Source organism: Pelecanus crispus, chromosome 2, assembly GCF_030463565.1.
Source record: "Pelecanus crispus isolate bPelCri1 chromosome 2, bPelCri1.pri, whole genome shotgun sequence".
In the NCBI taxonomy this organism is placed as follows: domain Eukaryota; kingdom Metazoa; phylum Chordata; class Aves; order Pelecaniformes; family Pelecanidae; genus Pelecanus; species Pelecanus crispus.
In genome coordinates, this window is record NC_134644.1 from 29,027,504 (window position 1) to 29,044,976 (window position 17,473).

The window sequence follows — 17,473 nt, forward strand, 5'->3', positions numbered from 1 at the left end:
AAAAAAGCAGGTTCTGAGTTCCTTCGGCGTCATTTTCTGACATACAAAGCAGAGCTTTAGCGTCAAGACACGCTCATGCTCCGCAGTCGCTGCCGTGGGCAGGGGGTACGCTCCTCCCTGTGCCAGAAACGGCCCGGCAGGCCCGGCCCTGCCCGGCCTGCACCGGGCCCTGCCCGGCCTACCCTGCCCGCCCCGGCCCGGCCCGGCCCTGCCCGGCCTACCCTGCCCGGCCCGCCCCGGGCCCTGCCCGGCCCGGAGCTCGGCCCCCTCGCTCCGCCCCCGGTGCGGCCGCCTCCGGGCCCCGCTCCGCCGCCGCCGCCGCCATGCCGGGCGGTGCGCGGGGTCTGTACCGGCGGATCCTGCTGCTGCACCGGGCGCTGCCGGCCGCCCTGCGGGCGCTGGGGGACCGCTACGTGAAGGAGGAGTTCAGGAAGCACAAGGCCGCCGGGCCCGCCGAGGCCCAGCGCTTCCTGCGGGAATGGGAGGCAAGTGCCCGCCGCCCCGCGGGGCTCTGACGGGGGGGCCGCCTCCCCAGCCGCGGGCCCGGCCGGGGGCTCCGAGCCCGGCCCTCGCTGCCGGCAGCCGCCGCCAGCCTCCCCCGGCCGGGAGCGGCGGGGCCCGCCGGTGCGCAGGGGAGGCCCGGGCAAGGCCCAGGCGCCCGCCCCGCCGAGGGGCCCGGCCTGTCGCCAGCCGCCCTTCGCCCGGCGGCCAGCCCCTCGCTCGCCGCCTCGGCCGGCCCCGCCGGTGCCTGTGGCGGCAGCAGCTCGCTGGACTTCGCGTTGTTTAAGGCTGCGTGCCGTGGAAAAAGAGGCGGAAAATGCCCGCGGCCTCCTTCGCTGCTGCTTACCCCCGAGGTGGCCATTGCCGCGTCGTGTGCTTAGGGTGCCTTCCTCTGTCGCCCCCGTGAAGGGCGAGCTCCTTGCAAAATTCCTCGTAATTCTACATCTCCGGGCAGGCTGCCGTTTATGGTTCTTCTTTCCTTGCCTCATCTGTGTGTGATTATAGCTGTGCACGCACAAGTATGTATAACGGAATGACAAAATTACCTGATTAGCTATATCTACATATGTAAAAATAGATGTATTATCTGTATAACTTATAATAATACATTATATCAGTGTGTATATATATAACTACATACACAGCTAATTGTGTAATTATAATTAGCTAAATACATAGGTGTCAGTAGCTTCCCTATGAACTTGTGTTTATGTGATTTTTGAGTGACATTTTTTCAGAGTGTTTCCTAAGGAAACAAGTCTTACGCGAACATTGCTTCTCTGCTTACCCCCCCGCCTGCCTCTCCCCCTGGACTTCGTGGCTGGTTTCACCAAGGAGAGAAAAGCCGGTCACCCAGGGGATTAGGATGTAACAAGTTTCGCGAGCAGCAGAGGAGGGAAACTCTTGAGGTGCTTTCCCCACATACATGAACTCCAGCAGATGCTAGCATGTTAATAGACCCCAAAAAATCCACACGACAGGAAAACGATTAGAGACACTTCACGGAGGAAAAACTTCAATTAAAGCATGAAAACAGCTGCAAGAGACAGATCTATAGACAAGCTTCCCATTGATTTTCATGCTCATTGAACTACTGGTTTGGTAGCGTAGGTAGGTACGTAGGTAGCGTCCAGTGCCTCCCAGTTTACCAGTGGAAGGGTAATGGGGGGAGATTGGACCCATCCCTTCCACCCGCTGTAGCTGAAATCTTGGGGAGGTAAAGCAACTCCATTACCCTTGCGCTGGGCAATCGGGAACCAGCAGGGAGAACACTGCCTGGTATTCTCTTCAGAGGAAAGGAATAAGTGTATTTTAATCACCTCTTGCCAACTGATAAATCCTGAAATCAGGAAAATTTGTATCTACCTCTCAAATGCCTGATGCTATTGTCATTCTCAATTGCTGTTTACTTGATATTGCCAAAATGTTTCTGCATCGCTGCATCCAATTTTAACATGAGCTAAAAAGACGAGTTGCAGGTTGCTATTTTCACTGCTAAAATTTTCCTCAAAATAGTTTTAGAAAAGGAAGAAAATGTTTACATTGAAATATCTTTAGCCATTTCTGTGAAGTAAACAAATAGTGAAAATGTTTCTCAGTTTTAATATGTTTTAAAAGTAGATTATAGGGAAAACTGGGGAAAAAAATTAGACTACAAGGAACAGAATTCAAATTGTGAAACCTGACATTTAGTGCTGTTAGGTATGATATGCTTAAGGAAAGGAAACTAATTTAATAACTGTTTTGAGTGTGTGCGTATAAAGAACTTTGCAAATATGTCTGTCTTGTAACGAGATGCTGGGAGATACTAGTGCATAGTTAATGTGGCTCTGCTCATCTTTAATTTTTGTTTTGTTCTGGCATTTTTTCTCCCCCTAATAATATTTCAAAGGTGGAATTTAAATCAGACTTCCACATTTTTGGCCTGCGGGACTCACTCTGCATCTTACGCTATGCTGTGGTTCCCAGCCCTGTGAAGACTTGAACTAGATCACCAAGGAAGGTGGACTGTAGACAACTTGGATTAGGTAACAGAGAAGGATGCTCTAATTCATGTTGGAGTTCTCTTTACACCCTTCCTGGGCAGCAGGACGCTCTTTTAATCAGAAATAGGCTGGAGGCCCTAAAATGGTTCTTGCAGAACACACCAGCGTACCTGCGAAGTGCTCAGTTCTTGAAGGGTCTATGAATCGCACGGTTAGCAACACGCGAAGCTGTGATGTGCTACTTCACATATGCGAACCGCAACTGTATTTCTTGCCTTCATATCTACTTTTATTAAAAAAACAGAAACAAAATCAAACCAAACACCCCTCCCCCAAACAAATCACTACAGCATTAATACAAAATGTTTATATTCCCTGTTAAATTTTAGCCATTTTGGGGGGAAAAATGGGAAGTTACACCTCTGTTAACAGTATTTTGGCATGTTGCACATGTCAAGCACTTTTCTTCCCGATTGCTCGTTCATTAAGGTACGCATATACCTTACTGTATGCACTTTAGTGTTAAATATTCAGCTTCCATCTGGAAAAGTTCTTTCCTCATGTCTGGTGCAGAGTGGCATGATATCTCATGCTACAGAAAAATAGTATTCATAATTTTATAATAAAATAGTATATCTTAATGTATATTTGCCAGAGGGTAAAGATTATGGATATGATGATTGCATTGATGTTTCTTGACTTTGAATAAGGACTTCAGTATGAAGTGTGATCTTAATATGTTTTTTGAATGAAAATTTCCAAGGATGACTTATTTTAACATGAAACTACTTGACTTTTGTTAAAACTGTTCAGGGTTTTTCTGGATAGTCAGACCTTCTGTGTGTGCTTGAATATACTAGTTCATAGTCTGTGTTTGTGGTATGCTTTCTTGTCCTTCAATTTGATTCGTATTTGCTAATTGTTCAGTTAACAGGCCTGGCATTTTAATCACATTATGGTTGCACCAAATTTTTTTTTTTTTCCCTTTGGTATTATTTTTTTATAACTTAAATTACTAAAATATAAATTATTTTTTTCCTTTGGTATTTAAATCATGCTGATTCAAGGGAACTGGGCACGTTGATTGTTTATCAAAGAAAACAAGCTGAGCAAATTCCCTTTATTTCTTGTGAAACATGGTGAAAAACCTGTGGGATTTTACTGTTAAAAGCTTTAAAAAGAACTGTTAAAGAAGTCTTAATTTTACAGGGCATTCAAGCAACCATAGCTTCTAATATTACTGTAGTTCTTTATTAGGTTCTGTTCTGTGGCTTTTGGGAAGAACCCAAATCTCAGTGCAGGACCTGAATGCTCAGCCTGATTCTCAAACAGGGGTACAGGCATTTTGAATATCCTTACAGTCCACAAAAGCACAGGTGGAACATTAAAGGGAGATTTCTAAGATTAACTTTAAAAAGAAATGGGCGTTAAAAAAAAAGAGGTAAAAAGGCTCCCAAATGATACTGTCTTATTATGTGAATGATTTGTATCGTTTTCACATAAAGGAGATGAGAGGGGATCCCCTTGTTTGCCATGGACAGGAATTGAGGGGTTTAGTGGTAGAACCCAACCATGTAGATGGCTAATGTCATTTTATGGGAAACTAAACTGACCTGTTTGCGTTTACAAAATAGGGAAACTATCCTTTGAATATTCTTGGAAGAGTTCTTAAGTGAATAAGACTGATAGAAATAGCCTGCAAGTACGTATACATTTCTATAGAAGTAGAACAAGGTAAATTTTGCGTTTTTCCTATCATTGGTTTTGGATCGATGGTTTGTGTCTTGAAACCCGCTGGAAAATATTAAAGGGTGGTACAAAGAAAGCAAGCTTTGTTGTTCAGGAATGATGGTTGTTCAGGTAGATTCAAATTAAGTATATAAATTATTACTATATATTCTATTTTCTAAATATTTAATATTTTCATTAAAATAATTGGTACTCATTTACAGGAGACAGCTGATATAATTAGATTGATAGTGATTATTACCTTGGAATGCTATTGAATTAATGTTGACAGATATGATAAGTGAATTAGTTCAACAGTCTTCTAAATGATATGGTAGCTGATGAGAATGCTTACTTAAGAATAGGTAATATTAAGATAGTATTGATTACTTTATTCCAGGTTACAAATGATATAATGTAGAATATTCAGCTAAGTAATTTCAGTAATCATTTGTTTTACATCCTTTAAGTTAATTCTTCTTTTAATTTTGAAAATTTCGTACTTAGCTTGTTTAAAAAGCCTGACCCTGTAGATGGGAAGGTCTGGACTATCTTGAGATGAGCAGAATCATTCTGCAGAATTACATGGCATTTTCTCACATCTAATAGATTGAATAAATTGCCTTTGAAATGCTTTGGTCACTCTTGACTCTGAAAGCCTTTTTATAAGCTTTCAAATGAACGGAGACTGATTTGGGAGCTGGCATCTGCTGTTGTACACTCAGAAGAAAGGTGACATTTTCTTCATTCCTGATAACAAATCTAGGCGTTATATTGGTAAAATTAAGGTGGAACTGTATCTCTCTGTCTGGGGAACCTGGCCACGTAGCCTCTGAAGAATGGCTAATTTTTTGAATCAGTATGATGTTTGATATGATACAAATAATTTTCATCAAATTTGTTTTCAATTGCCCATATTGCTTGCAGTGTTTAGTTTTCTGGGATGATTGTGGGATGGTCTCACAATACTTCTCAGGACACAGTTGTCCTGGTAGGTCTTTTTCTGCCCTGATACGTCTTTTTTCTGCTCGTGAGTAGTTAACGCTTACAGAATTTTCTGCTTCTTAATTCTTTGGGCTAGTATGACCTTCCCTCCCCTTCTTGATTTATTTTTAGGCTTCTGGCACTCAAAAATGTGTTAGGATGTGGAAAGGAGAATTTGAAGAGCAAACAGCCAAAGAAAGTTGGACGGGTGGAAGAGGAAGCTGTGGCCAGTACTGGAGTCAGACTGGGATGGGAATGGGACTTACGGGTTGCCCTTTGTACTGTCTTTCAGCAAATATATAGGTTGCAGAAGTCTAAAACTGCTGCTGACTTTCTGTATTCTGCTGTCAGTTTCAGTGAAGTACTTTATATAAGTGATCTTTTCTTTGCCTGACAAAGAAATACATTTTTTTGGGAGTGAAATACGACTTTAAGGTTTTTGCCATTTTATGACTTTAATAAAAGTTGTGAAATAGGATTTAAGAGTAGTATTTCATTGTAACATTACTGGATACATTGGAATTTGCTTTTAGTGATTTTTATGGCTATCTGGATGAAAACCTTCTTATTAAGAGTGAATTCCTACTGCGACTTATGTATTTAGCCCCCACTTAGGGTGTTCACTGGGTATTAATTTGTAAGAACTAAATTGGAGACAATTTCCTCTATTTTCTCTGATACTTCTCAAAAGGCAGGAAAGAATTTCTCACTTTTCTGAGAGCCACAGAGTTGTGGCTGTTAAATTGAAGAGTATGTGGGATTCGGGTATGACCAGCCGCAGGAAATCAGCCTGCTGCTCTGACCTGACGTTCCTTGGTGGCCTGCTTTGCTCTAAGTTTGGAAGTCTGCCTGTGTAAGGTGGCAGTTTTGCCTTGGTGTGCCCATGATTTGGTGAGTTTCCTGAACCAGCATTCATGTGCAATTGTCCCTTTGACCAAAAAAATAAAGGCAAAGGTTGACCACATGATCCCTATTGCAAAGTTTCACGGTAATAACATCCTTTTCGTATTATGGCATCACTTCCATCCTTTCAGTGCTCCTTCAGGTTTGGTTTTAGAAGCAGGAGCTGGTGTCCGCTCCTCTTCCACAGAGAATCCAGGTGGTCTGGGAGCTTTCTCATGTGGAGAGACTTGGGATAACGTGGTGGGTACCTGCTGGCTTGTACATGGTGTATGCCCATCACGGGAAGGGGAATTCAGTACTTCTCATCTGGAGAACAGCGTCATTCTCTTTCAGATTCATCTGCCTGCTGCTAAGGCCAGTGATTTCTTGGTTTTTTTTCCTGTGTACATATTGCTGTGGGATAGCATTTGAGTAACTTCTTTTGTTTAAGTTTGTTATGTGTAAATACACTGCATTTTTTTTCCCTATTTAAAAAATGGTGTGGTCTTGGTTTGATGGAAAGTAAGACTTAAAGGCAATTTTGAGATTTTGTTTTAGACCTTTACTGTATTTTCCAAATTCAAAATTTCATAAGCTGTGGCGTCAGTGCTCTCGATGCTCCTGTCACATTACCATGCCAATTATCTCTATATTATCATATCTGTGATTGCATGTAGCTAGTCACATGGCTGTCCTGATAACTGTGCCTGTCTGCTAGTTGCAGGTTTTATTTACAATGGTTTTGACACAGCAGGAAATAATATCTGAGTCATTGGGGTCACATCAGACAGTAATGTCAGTCACTTGCATGTGCCAGTCACCTTGGGTTATAATGCAATGCAATGACAGGGTAAATTCTATTGAAGTGATGGAACTTCATATAAATACATCGTGTGCAAAATCGTTTATAATTTTCAGATGATTTGATCATTGCATGTATTTGTAAAGCATATAACGTGCCTTTGGTATTTAAAGTGTGGCATTCATTAAATCCCAACTGGGATTTGTTGGCAGAGTACAGCAATTTTTATTAGTTAGATTGAGAACTTTAAGTTGCTGTAGAAGTGGGGTAAATCTCTAATATGCATAACAGTTTATTCCTTGCATTGAGTAGCGCTGGCTTGGGAAATGAACAGGGCATATTTATGTTAATGCTCTCAGATTCGAAGACACTGTACAAGTTTTGTGTGTGCCTGCTCATGGGTACTTTCCTAATGAGTACAGGTTTGAGGTTTGTGACAGCCAGTGTGTGATTAGATCTCTAAATAAGAAACTAGGAATGGTCAGACACAGTATAAGCAAAACCAGCAATGGAGCATTTACAGAATTGTCAGTTTAAAAGGTAATTCAGGTTTCCATCTAGTGGTGGTATAAAATTCTGTCCAAGCCATATGAAACACAGCATATGCATAACCATGGCAGCTGACATACCGTAGTACTTGTGTATGTGTTTGAAACTTAGGAAATCAAAAGCCTTTATTATGGATTAAATTATATACATAATATCACATAATTCTCAGGGCCTCCAGACTTTTTTAAGTTAGAGCTGTAATGATCAGGAATCCATTACTTTGGCGGCGTGCATTCGGATCCCTGAGTACTCTTTGAATCTAACAGTTCATCTTATTTGCTGCAAATTAGCCTGATTCCGCTTTTTCAGTGTTCCTTGACAGCTCTTTCAAAAAGTTTACCTTGGTACAGGTTACAGAAAGAAAACTGATGTCTTAAAAAGTTGTCTTTAAGCCGTATGAGCGCAAGTAGGAGTCTTGTTAGATTTCTTGTTTCCTTTTAGGCGTAAAAAAGGAAAGAGGAAGAGATGGGTATTCTGATTGCTTTGCCCCCATCTTGATGTTCCAGCACTGTCTATTATTTAAAGTATTTTACAGTCGAATTTAGAGAACCTGACTAGGTTAGGTTTTCAGATTAAGGTAATTTTGAGGTAACTAATCCACAAATCTTTTGGACTTTGTTGTATTTTAAGACAATGTAGTGGGTCAAACAGGCAAATGGAGTATGAATTGGAGTTGCAAATTTGTAAGGATTTCTGCTTGTTTGTATTTTATTGACACCTTCCTTCTAGCATTTGTTTGGTACTTCTGTGATTATTGTCAGCTTGTAGTGTTTTGTAAGCACAGTAGGTTTTACTGTGTTTTCAGTGCCTTTCCACTATCAACACTATAAACACTGCCAACTTTCCACAAGTGCTGTCAAGTACCATATTTTGTAATTACTGCAATAATATTATGAGTGCTGTAATTGCGCATGCTGTATAGATACGCTTTTCTGTCCTGCGTAGACACAAAATTGGTATTTTCTGTGAGTTAAAATGGAATCTGGAGCACATCTGAATAATTGTTTCAGAATAGGTTTTTTTTTTTTTCCCCTTCTTTCAGCATAATGTGAGGTGTCTGCACAAGTAGTGTTACACAAATTGGAGGATTTTTAAAGCCCCAGATGCGTGTATCACATCTGAATATAGAGCTGTACTTAGGACACACTGATGTGTTAGGACCCATTAAGGTATGAAGGCTTTTTTACACAGTTCACTAATATTAAAGTCAGTTAATGAAATATGTTTTTTGCAAGAAGCTGAACCTCAGATTTTGACTTCATAATTTTGTATTTAGTAGCATTTTTATCAATTTTCATGTTGTTGTAGTGTCTTTTGTAATGCCAAAAGCTTTGGCTGTTTTAACGCTGAAGCTGACTGTACCTACAACCATACATCTTCTAATTGATATCCTGCTGTTTATGCAGCTCGCTCCTGGAAATACACTGAGCAGAAAATTTCTGCTGAAATATTTTTATTTCTGTGTCTCCAAGCTGCTAATTTCAAATGCATTTTTGAAGGATATGATTTGGAAAACGTATTTAATCATAGTGTCTGATAAAATGTTTGAACTTACAGGTTTTTAAAGGTCATTTCCAGAAGTAATGTTAATGAGATATTTCTAATGAAATGTTCATTACACTAAAAGTAAGTTAGAAGTGATACTAGAAGTAGAGTTACTGAATGTTGGTTTTCAGGCTTAGTGATATGTGGGGAGCTTGAGTCCTGCTAATATGCTGCTTTTTTGTTGTTTCAGGGATATTAGTGAGAGACAGAGCAGACTGAGGTGAAAGAGAGCATGATGCACTTTTTTCCCCCCTGCAATAACTGGCTAAATCTGTAGAATACCTTCTAAATTGGTCTTGCACCCATCTTTCAAGACTGGCTAGTGACTGATCCTTAAAATGTAGATGGATATTCCCTTGCTCTGTGGGAATTCCTGAATGATATAAAATTGATACAGTAGTTTGATGCTATTTTATACTATTTTTTTTTCTTCTTCCTGAACCATTCTGTTCCCTAATTTAGAGGAAGTGAACAGATCATCAGGTTACTGCAACATTCTTTTTTTTTTTAACTCCTTTCTTTTTTTCTTCTTTTCTTTTTCTGAATCTGAACCAGAAGAAGCCTGGTGGAGGGGTTTGAACTTAAGTCCCCATCTCCATTGCTTCTTTGGAGATGTCATGACTAAAGGTATCAAATTGTGTTGGTAGTATTGATATCTGCATGGAATGAACCAGAACAATCGGTTTATTTTCTGTGGACCACCAAATACCATTTAGCTCATAATCAGTTTCTTGCTTTTTACGATTGCGTTGTGGAAGCATGTGGTCTTTGTAATTGAATTGAGTTTGTATGCTCTTTGATGTATATGCAATCTGTATTGAGGGAAGAATTCATATTATATTAGCAATCTTTGAAACTTCATCACCTTCTAACTGAAGTCTGTAATGCCTTCATGTGTAGTCTGATAGCTGATTTTTAACTTGATAAATGAAAAGTATCCTTCATAAGATTGCAGTTTTTGAAGTGTACAGATGATGGCAGCAAATGCTTAAATTGAGAACACTTGTTCCTGTACTAGAAACAAGTAGGATACTGAATTTTCCAATATAAGCTAGAATCTTCACAGATTCAATTCTTGTTAAAATATTTATTAAAATACATACTGAGATTTGTTAATGTACTGCTGCAGATTTTGAGAAGGCTTTTTAATTCAAAAACTTTACTGTGGTTTCCACCTGGTTTAGCCATAATGTTTTCATAATGTGCTTTCTGGATTTGGTTTGCATTGGGGTAGTTTGCTACCCCAGTAGCGAAATGCAGCAGGTACCCCAGTAGTTTGCAGTGTTTAGCATGGCTACCCTTTGATACCCTAGCAGGGAAAAGGGCACCTACAACACTCTGTTATCCCTCGAAGTGTTGCCCTGGCACTTCTGTTTCCCAAATAGTGCTGAAGTTTGCTTTTCTGAAGCCCGTTTTTGGTTTTGTCTATTGGAGAAATATATGTGATCTCTCTGCGAAGAGATCTCATATGTTCCTCTTTCACACTTCCTTTTTTAGAGTGCTGGTTTCTCATTTTGTGATGATTTTTACTCAAATTGCTTTTCACAGTTGGATTTGTAGATGGGTCAAACCTGTGATGGAGAACCAGCATAAGATAAACACCCTGCACTAGCCTCCATGATATTTAAAAAAAATAGCCTAATCACATTCTAGGAACTTTATAGACTGCCAGCATATGACTCTACATTTTTCAACAGAAATTGGCATGGTAAAAGTCCCTTTTTTCCTGCAGTTGGAAAGTTCTTGGAGTTCTTCGAAGTCTTTTTGTCGTAGTCTTGTGATTAAATGGTCCAACATGATAGATTTGCTTTGTTTGTTCCTCTTCAGGCTTTTGCCTGTCACGTTTGTCAGCTTAAAAACTTCCTTCTTCCTGTACACCTTAATAGATGTGTATTTTTGACATACTGTATAATATTTTGTTCTTTATTTTTCCCCATTGCAGTCTTTCTTTCCAAGTTCTCATGTTGTAACCTAGATCATGAATGTAAATTTTCCAGCAAGTGTTCTTGGCCCAATGAGATACCCTTAGTATCTCCATCAGTGATCGTGCCTAGGCTACGTCTTGGACTCCGCACTGAGAGGTGCACAGCAGCTCCCTGCTTTCCACCTGTGGACCTCTAATGTCGTGGGGCTGGAAGGGAGTCGGGAAGTGCTGTGACCAGGTCCCCAGTGGGGTGAGCGATGAGGACACCAGGGCTGAGTCTTTCTGTGAGCATTGGTTGTGTTTACCAACAGCAGCTTCCCTTAATTTTTAGAAGTCTAACAATTGGATGATTGTTGATGTTTCAGATCAACACTGGATAATGGTAGTTGGATAACCACCTGGTTCTTTGGCCACCGATCTGAGGTCATATGTCATATATTATGACATATGTGACATAAAAGCACACCTTTGCTTGCTACTATGGTATCAGGAAGAGAGATAATTATCACAGTAACTTTCTGCTCCGGTTTCATCCGACTAACCTGGCAGCTGAGAAGAGTCATTACAAAATTCTGATCCGCCCCCAGTAGAGTATGCCTGGAGGAGATGGAGCCTCACTATGTAGACACAAAACTATTTCCTTTTTTTTTTTTTGTTTAAATTATATTTTATTTATTTTTTTTTTATAAGGGATCTGTTGAGTTTTAAAGTGATTATATGTTTGGAAGCATATAGTAATAGCTCAGTATGCATATTTTTTTCACCAAAAGAAAAACTTTATTGTTAATAATGCCACATTTTAGATGCTGTTGCAAAGTGCGTTGGTATTGCATGGTGCTGTTAAGACTAGGAAGTTTTCTTTAAAAAGGGAAACATAGTATAAAAACATACCTGTTCCTACTTTCATTCCTGGACATGGCTGAAACATTTAAACTGAATCTCTTTTTCTTTTTTCTGTCCCTTCCAAAACGAATACAGCATGTGTCAGTCATCCACCATGATATTTTAGGCCAAAAAGCTATAGGCTGCGACAGTTACAGGAACTATAGCTTGTAAGAATAGCACCTTGTGGAAAGTGCAGGTCAGCTTTAGGCTGTGGTACAAGCAGGTTGCTCTAAAATTAAGGATATTCTGGTTCATGTTGAAGTGACTTGATCTGTGTATGTACTTCATTTACAGTAGTTTAAATTCAATTTAATGCTTAGAATTAATTTTAAGTTGTACAGCAAATCACTATATTCAGTTGTTTTCTGGGCCACTTGAATTTTTAAGTTCAGTTGATTGTTTGCAGTGAAGCACACTAGCAAGCTTTTTAACTTCCATTACTGTGAGTCATTGTAAGAATTTAAGAGATCCATGATGTGAAGAGTTTTAATTAAATAACAGACGTGTATTATGTCCTTAGTGGTTTACAGAGATGAAATCTTGTATAGCTGTGGGTTTTTTTCACTAGTTCTGCCGCCGATTGACTAGTGAAAAGAAATTTCATAGGCAGCGCTAGCAATGTCATTCTGGTTCATGGGCAATTCAGTACCATCACTAGAACTGAAAGGAGTTACATTGTTAAGAAAAACATCATCATCCTATCAGTCAAGAAGCGAGTGAAAGTTGCTTTGTGAATAATGTGAACTCTGATTTTCGTTTTTTTTCTTTTTTATTTTATTGGTGAATCTGATTTTTGTGGAGTTCCTATCTACCAGCAGATGCCACTCCTCAGCAGCAGACTAGTTTCCCAAACTTGACCAGATAGAGGAAAATAGTTGTGGTAGACCTTTGTTTTTAGAAGCGTTGATGGCAGTTTGCCTGGGATTGTCTTTGTTTTCCTTGATAAGGACAACCTATGCTATAAACAATTAAATATTTATCTTTTACAATGAAGCTCTTTAAAGTTTTGTTTCCTGCTGATGCATTAAACCTCAAGGCTGGAAAAATGGCAGTACGTAGAGTAAGATGCCTTTGTTCTTCAAAGTTTTGTATAGAGGAGTATTTTAGTTGAATAGAGGATGACCCAGACATCTTTTAGGACTCGGGAAGCTTCATTATGGAAGGATTTTGGGTGGTGGAAAGGTGTCTGTATCAGGATTGCTGGAAAGGTGTAATGAGGAGGATGACTTAGAAGCCCAAGTCTCAATGACTTGCAATAGGACAAGTCCTCATAAAACCTTTAGGCATATTGAAGAACAGCTGGCCAAGTTGTAAGTGCATCTGCCAAGAAAGAACTAAGAAGCTGTGCAGTGAAAATAGACAAGGGAGTCCTCCACAAGAATATTCTGTTGTCTTGTCTAAATTTTGGAAAGGCATTATCCTGTGATTAGATGTCCTGGGACATGAATAACGGCATATTGCTATGTCCAAACTTTAAACGATCGTCTTTTTAACATGTGATGTTTTGGATGTGGGCAAGGCCTGTCTTGGCCTCTGTAGACATCTGCAGTAGAAGCCTATGTTGATAATAGGTAAATATGGTTGGACCAGCAGACCCTGGACTGAGGCAATGGATGCCAGCTTTGCAGCCCTGACACCTTCCATCTGTATGGATCCAGTCTGCCAGTAATGGAAGGCTTCCTGGTATGGCTAACGAGTTGTTGATTTTTCACACAAATCCACCTGTGTGTGTTGTTCTAAAGGGTTTAGTTTTACGTTTCTGGTAGGAGAAGATTTGTTAACTATATATATATTCCCCCCCCCCTTTAAAAATAACTTTCTTGTTGCTGGTGGGAAACCTGTGATGATCTGGGGATGCCATTTGAACCCTGAAGAATTAGCTGTGAAAAAAGCCATCTGTGCCAATATCATTGCATTCCTGCATGTTTCCTGGGAAAGGGCTCCTTTAAATTGTAGTTTGGGTTTTGCTAGAAAGGCAGCCTGGGAACCTGCAGGATCGGAGCAGGCCGTATGTCAGTTTAGATATGGCCCTTGCCTGTTTGCTGCTGTCCGGTCCTTGCTGCTGGTTCTACAGTGTTGACTGCACTTGATTTTCTGGAAAGGCCGTAATTGTAAGATGAAAACATTTTGTTTGGCTTTGTTTTTTAAAATCTAACTTTCTGTGTCTGAGATGTTTCAAAACTAGGATGTTTTAATTATCATAAGTGTATGTTTTTCCAGTGGTAAAGATTACTTGCTGTGGTCATTTATATTCAACTTATTCTGAATGGAAAAACATAAAGGGATGCTTAAAAATGTTTTAGTCTAGTGGAGAATAACAAAACAATTAAAATGCAAAGATTAAGGTGGAAGGATGGCATTGACAACTACAGGTTCTTCTCCTGAGTGTGTAGTGTCTGACAGCAGATAAATAGATACTAAGCTGTTTTGTAAGAAATGGGGAAACATGGAAATAGTATTTCTGAACAATTCCGAGTGATGTGTTCATCAAGCGGTAGAGGTTTGCTGTGTATTGGAACTCATATTCTAAAATAGCATTTAACTAATGAATTGGCCAAAAGAGGAGTGTCACCATTAACTTTTTGAACTTGAACCAACTCATGATCATAGAGTGGTATTTTGTGTGTGTCTAGCTTGAAAACATATTTGAGAATTTTTTTATCAGCATTTGCTTAATAATTACCACTAACCTGTTTTCGTAAAGGGTAATACAGAATTTTTCAGGGTTCTGGACCTTGCTTTTGTATTCATTAGCTCTTCCTATGAAATTTTATATTCTGCATTTTGTTTTATATAATTTTAAGGAAAAAGTTTTTCTGACTTCATTTGACATTACAGCAAGCTTGTTTCTCTTAAGGACATTTTCTGTAGCATTGGCTAGTATCAACTATCCAGTGTTAACAGGTGTTTCACAAACTGAATTTTCTAGATGTTTACTTCCAACTGTTTAGGATTGTTTTTTTCTGTATACATGTATATATAGATACGCACTATACATATATAGTGTATTTCAGGGGTTTGATGCCATCTACTTCATTGAGTATTCAATGGTTTTGACCTGCAGCAAAGCATGTTGAAATCATCAGGTGATTTCAGTAGGGGGTTCTGAAATTGCAGATGTGCCGGGCAGTCTTCTCAGGGGATAGTGGCAATGTTGTGCTGCCTCCTGTAGGTATGTGGTTGAGTGATGGCCGCCTAACGGGTAGCATTAGTCACAAAAAATCAGAAATTTTTCCCTTTTTTTTCCTGGGTTCATGGTGGCAATATAGTCTATCATTGATAACGTTGATAAGTCCTTTAGGTTGGAAGGCGGCCAGTTCAGTGGGTGATGTCAGTAGAGGGGCAGTGAATGAAATTTGAAGGAGCAAAATGAAGTGTAACAAGGTGTTGGCTGCCTGGATTATGGAATAGTTCCTGAAGGAAACCGAGATCCATCTGAAGAGCTTTTAGGTTAGTAAGAAGGAAAACAATCTTGAAATTGCTGTACTTCTAGTACAAAGTATGTTGGACAAAATAATTAGCATTCCAACATGCTGCAGTTCGTAACACTGTTGGCTGAAACAGAAGAGAAGTCTGGAGGGGGCTCGGTTAAATGCTTTATAGTTTTCTTGCTGTTTTGTTTTGACTTGGCTAAATTGACATAAATTGAACTTTCAAACTCTGTTATTGAAAGATGCTTGATTTTGCAGTGACTGGCCATTTTGAAGACCACTGGGTACTTTTTGCAACATACTCTACAGAGAACAAACTTGAGGAATTTTGTTGCTGTATTGTCATTGATACTTGGAAGGTATTTCTTCTGTTAATAAAATAAAACATGTACAACAGAATATGAGGAATACTTAGTATAGTACTGTGGGGTTTTTTGGGTTTTTTACTAAGTAGAATTGAAAATTTGCAAATAGAAGATGAATTTGTGTCTTGCTTAAGGAAGTAAAATACTTTTTTTGTTGTATTCAATACAGCACAGTTTTAGACAGTAACTTTTATCTAAACTACTTGTAAGTATTGCTTATGGATGAGACAGGGAACTAGATACACAAGGAAGGACAGGGAAAATAGAAAAAAAGAAAATAGTGGATTTTTTTAACTGGAAGTAAGTTGAAGCATTGCTGTACAATAGTAAGGAGGAAGATAGTAAGGATTAACGAGCCCACCAATCTCTTGCTATTGCTTACCTCACTAGGAAGTGTGGAGAACTTGCTGTAGGTGAAGGTGAAATTCCTTTCAGCTCTTCTACTGAAGTATGAAGGTGAAGTCATTCCTGTATCAGAGTATTTGGTTAAGAGAAAGGAATCTCAATTTTGCAACTGAAGAACTTAAGCATTTACCTGTTTGCATTGAAGCAAACCTTTGTATTAATTCTGCTTGGTAACATATTGCTAAATGCCATCCCTTTCAGATGGTGTGCTCTGCCACCCAGAGTCTTCACAGGCTGAGCGATAAGGTTTTGGAAAAAACTATCCCAACACAAAAGCCGCACATCACAGAGTTGATTCTAAGCCAAAACCAAGCAGTGTGTGAAATAAGCGTTTGACTTGGGAATACACCTCTTGCAGAGCGTGGTGGGATCTGTTAGTTTGTTTGACTCCTTGGCCCCAGCATTGCCGAGCTAAAGCTGTGTCTGTACTGTTGAACTGGATGTGCCTGAGGCAGCTTTGCAGTGGGACAGCTCATGTCCATCCTGTTAAACCCCTTACCCTCAAAAGCAGGGTGGCCACATCCGAACTGCCTGCTGGGAGCAGTCCCCGATCTGTGCCAGCTCAGCGGCTGGGCCCGGGAGTTGTTTGGGAGAAAGCTAGTCATCCTTTATCAAAACCTGTGCCAGGGACCGTGGCACCAAGCTCCCAGGGTGGGTGGTTGAGGTCTGGTACCTTCTCAGCGTGTTCCTTGGCACTGTTTCAACTCGTTCCTGCAGACAGAGCTCTCCTCTGCTGTCAAGTGCAAGTGCTGCTTTTTTTCTGGGTTCTTTCTCTCTTGCGTTACGAGATTTTCATCAACCGTTACATTTATCTAACTTTCTCCAAATCAAGAGTCGTCATCTCTGGAACCTGTGCGCAGATCTGAGCCATTCTAAGAAACCAGTTCTGAACTCTCTAGGGCTATTGTGTTGCTGGCCTGGGAAAATAAGGGGAGACGCTCTAGGCCTTTGCATGTCAAAGCTGGGTGCTATATCTGTACAGCAGTGGTTGTGAATGTTCTGCTCTGAATGGGTGGAAAATACATTCCTGGAAGGAAAAGAAAGCAGAAAACCCCTTTGCTGTCTTTCTAGCCAGGAGGGATTGCCAGGCATGTGTCTTGTTACTCTGCATCCTAGATCTGAAAAATGTTATTTCAGTATTGCTGTTTCTTTAAAATTTAATTTCTGCTTCAGTTCAGTGAGAGAGTTCACTGGTATTAACCCTTTCAGTGTCCTCTTGAGAACATACTTTAGCTGTCGTTCATGCTTGCTCTTTGCATTGATAAGGCAAGTAAGCACGCTTCCTCGTCATTCCCTTTCACTGACCCACTTCCGAAATGGCATGGGCCAAGTTTAAATTCTCATGGACCACAGCAGATGGGACTATGACATTGTGACGTTCACTGTGTGCAGTGCCTGTAAGAGGGAGTTGTACGGGTGGTGAGCAGCCTGAAGATGCCTGGTTAAACTTGGGTAATGAAGGGTGTAGAGGAACTCCCGAGTTTCCT

General features: G+C 40.2%; 1 protein-coding gene across 1 annotated transcript in view; it reads left to right on the top strand.

The window, feature by feature from the left end:
• Positions 1-323: 323 nt before the first annotated feature.
• Positions 324-17,473, top strand: part of SDHAF3 (succinate dehydrogenase complex assembly factor 3) — a 32,521-nt gene continuing 15,371 nt past the window's right edge. The window contains exon 1 of the mRNA XM_075705479.1: positions 324-485. Within this exon, the coding sequence (XP_075561594.1) occupies positions 324-485 (162 nt within the window). The remainder of the gene's footprint in view (positions 486-17,473) is intronic.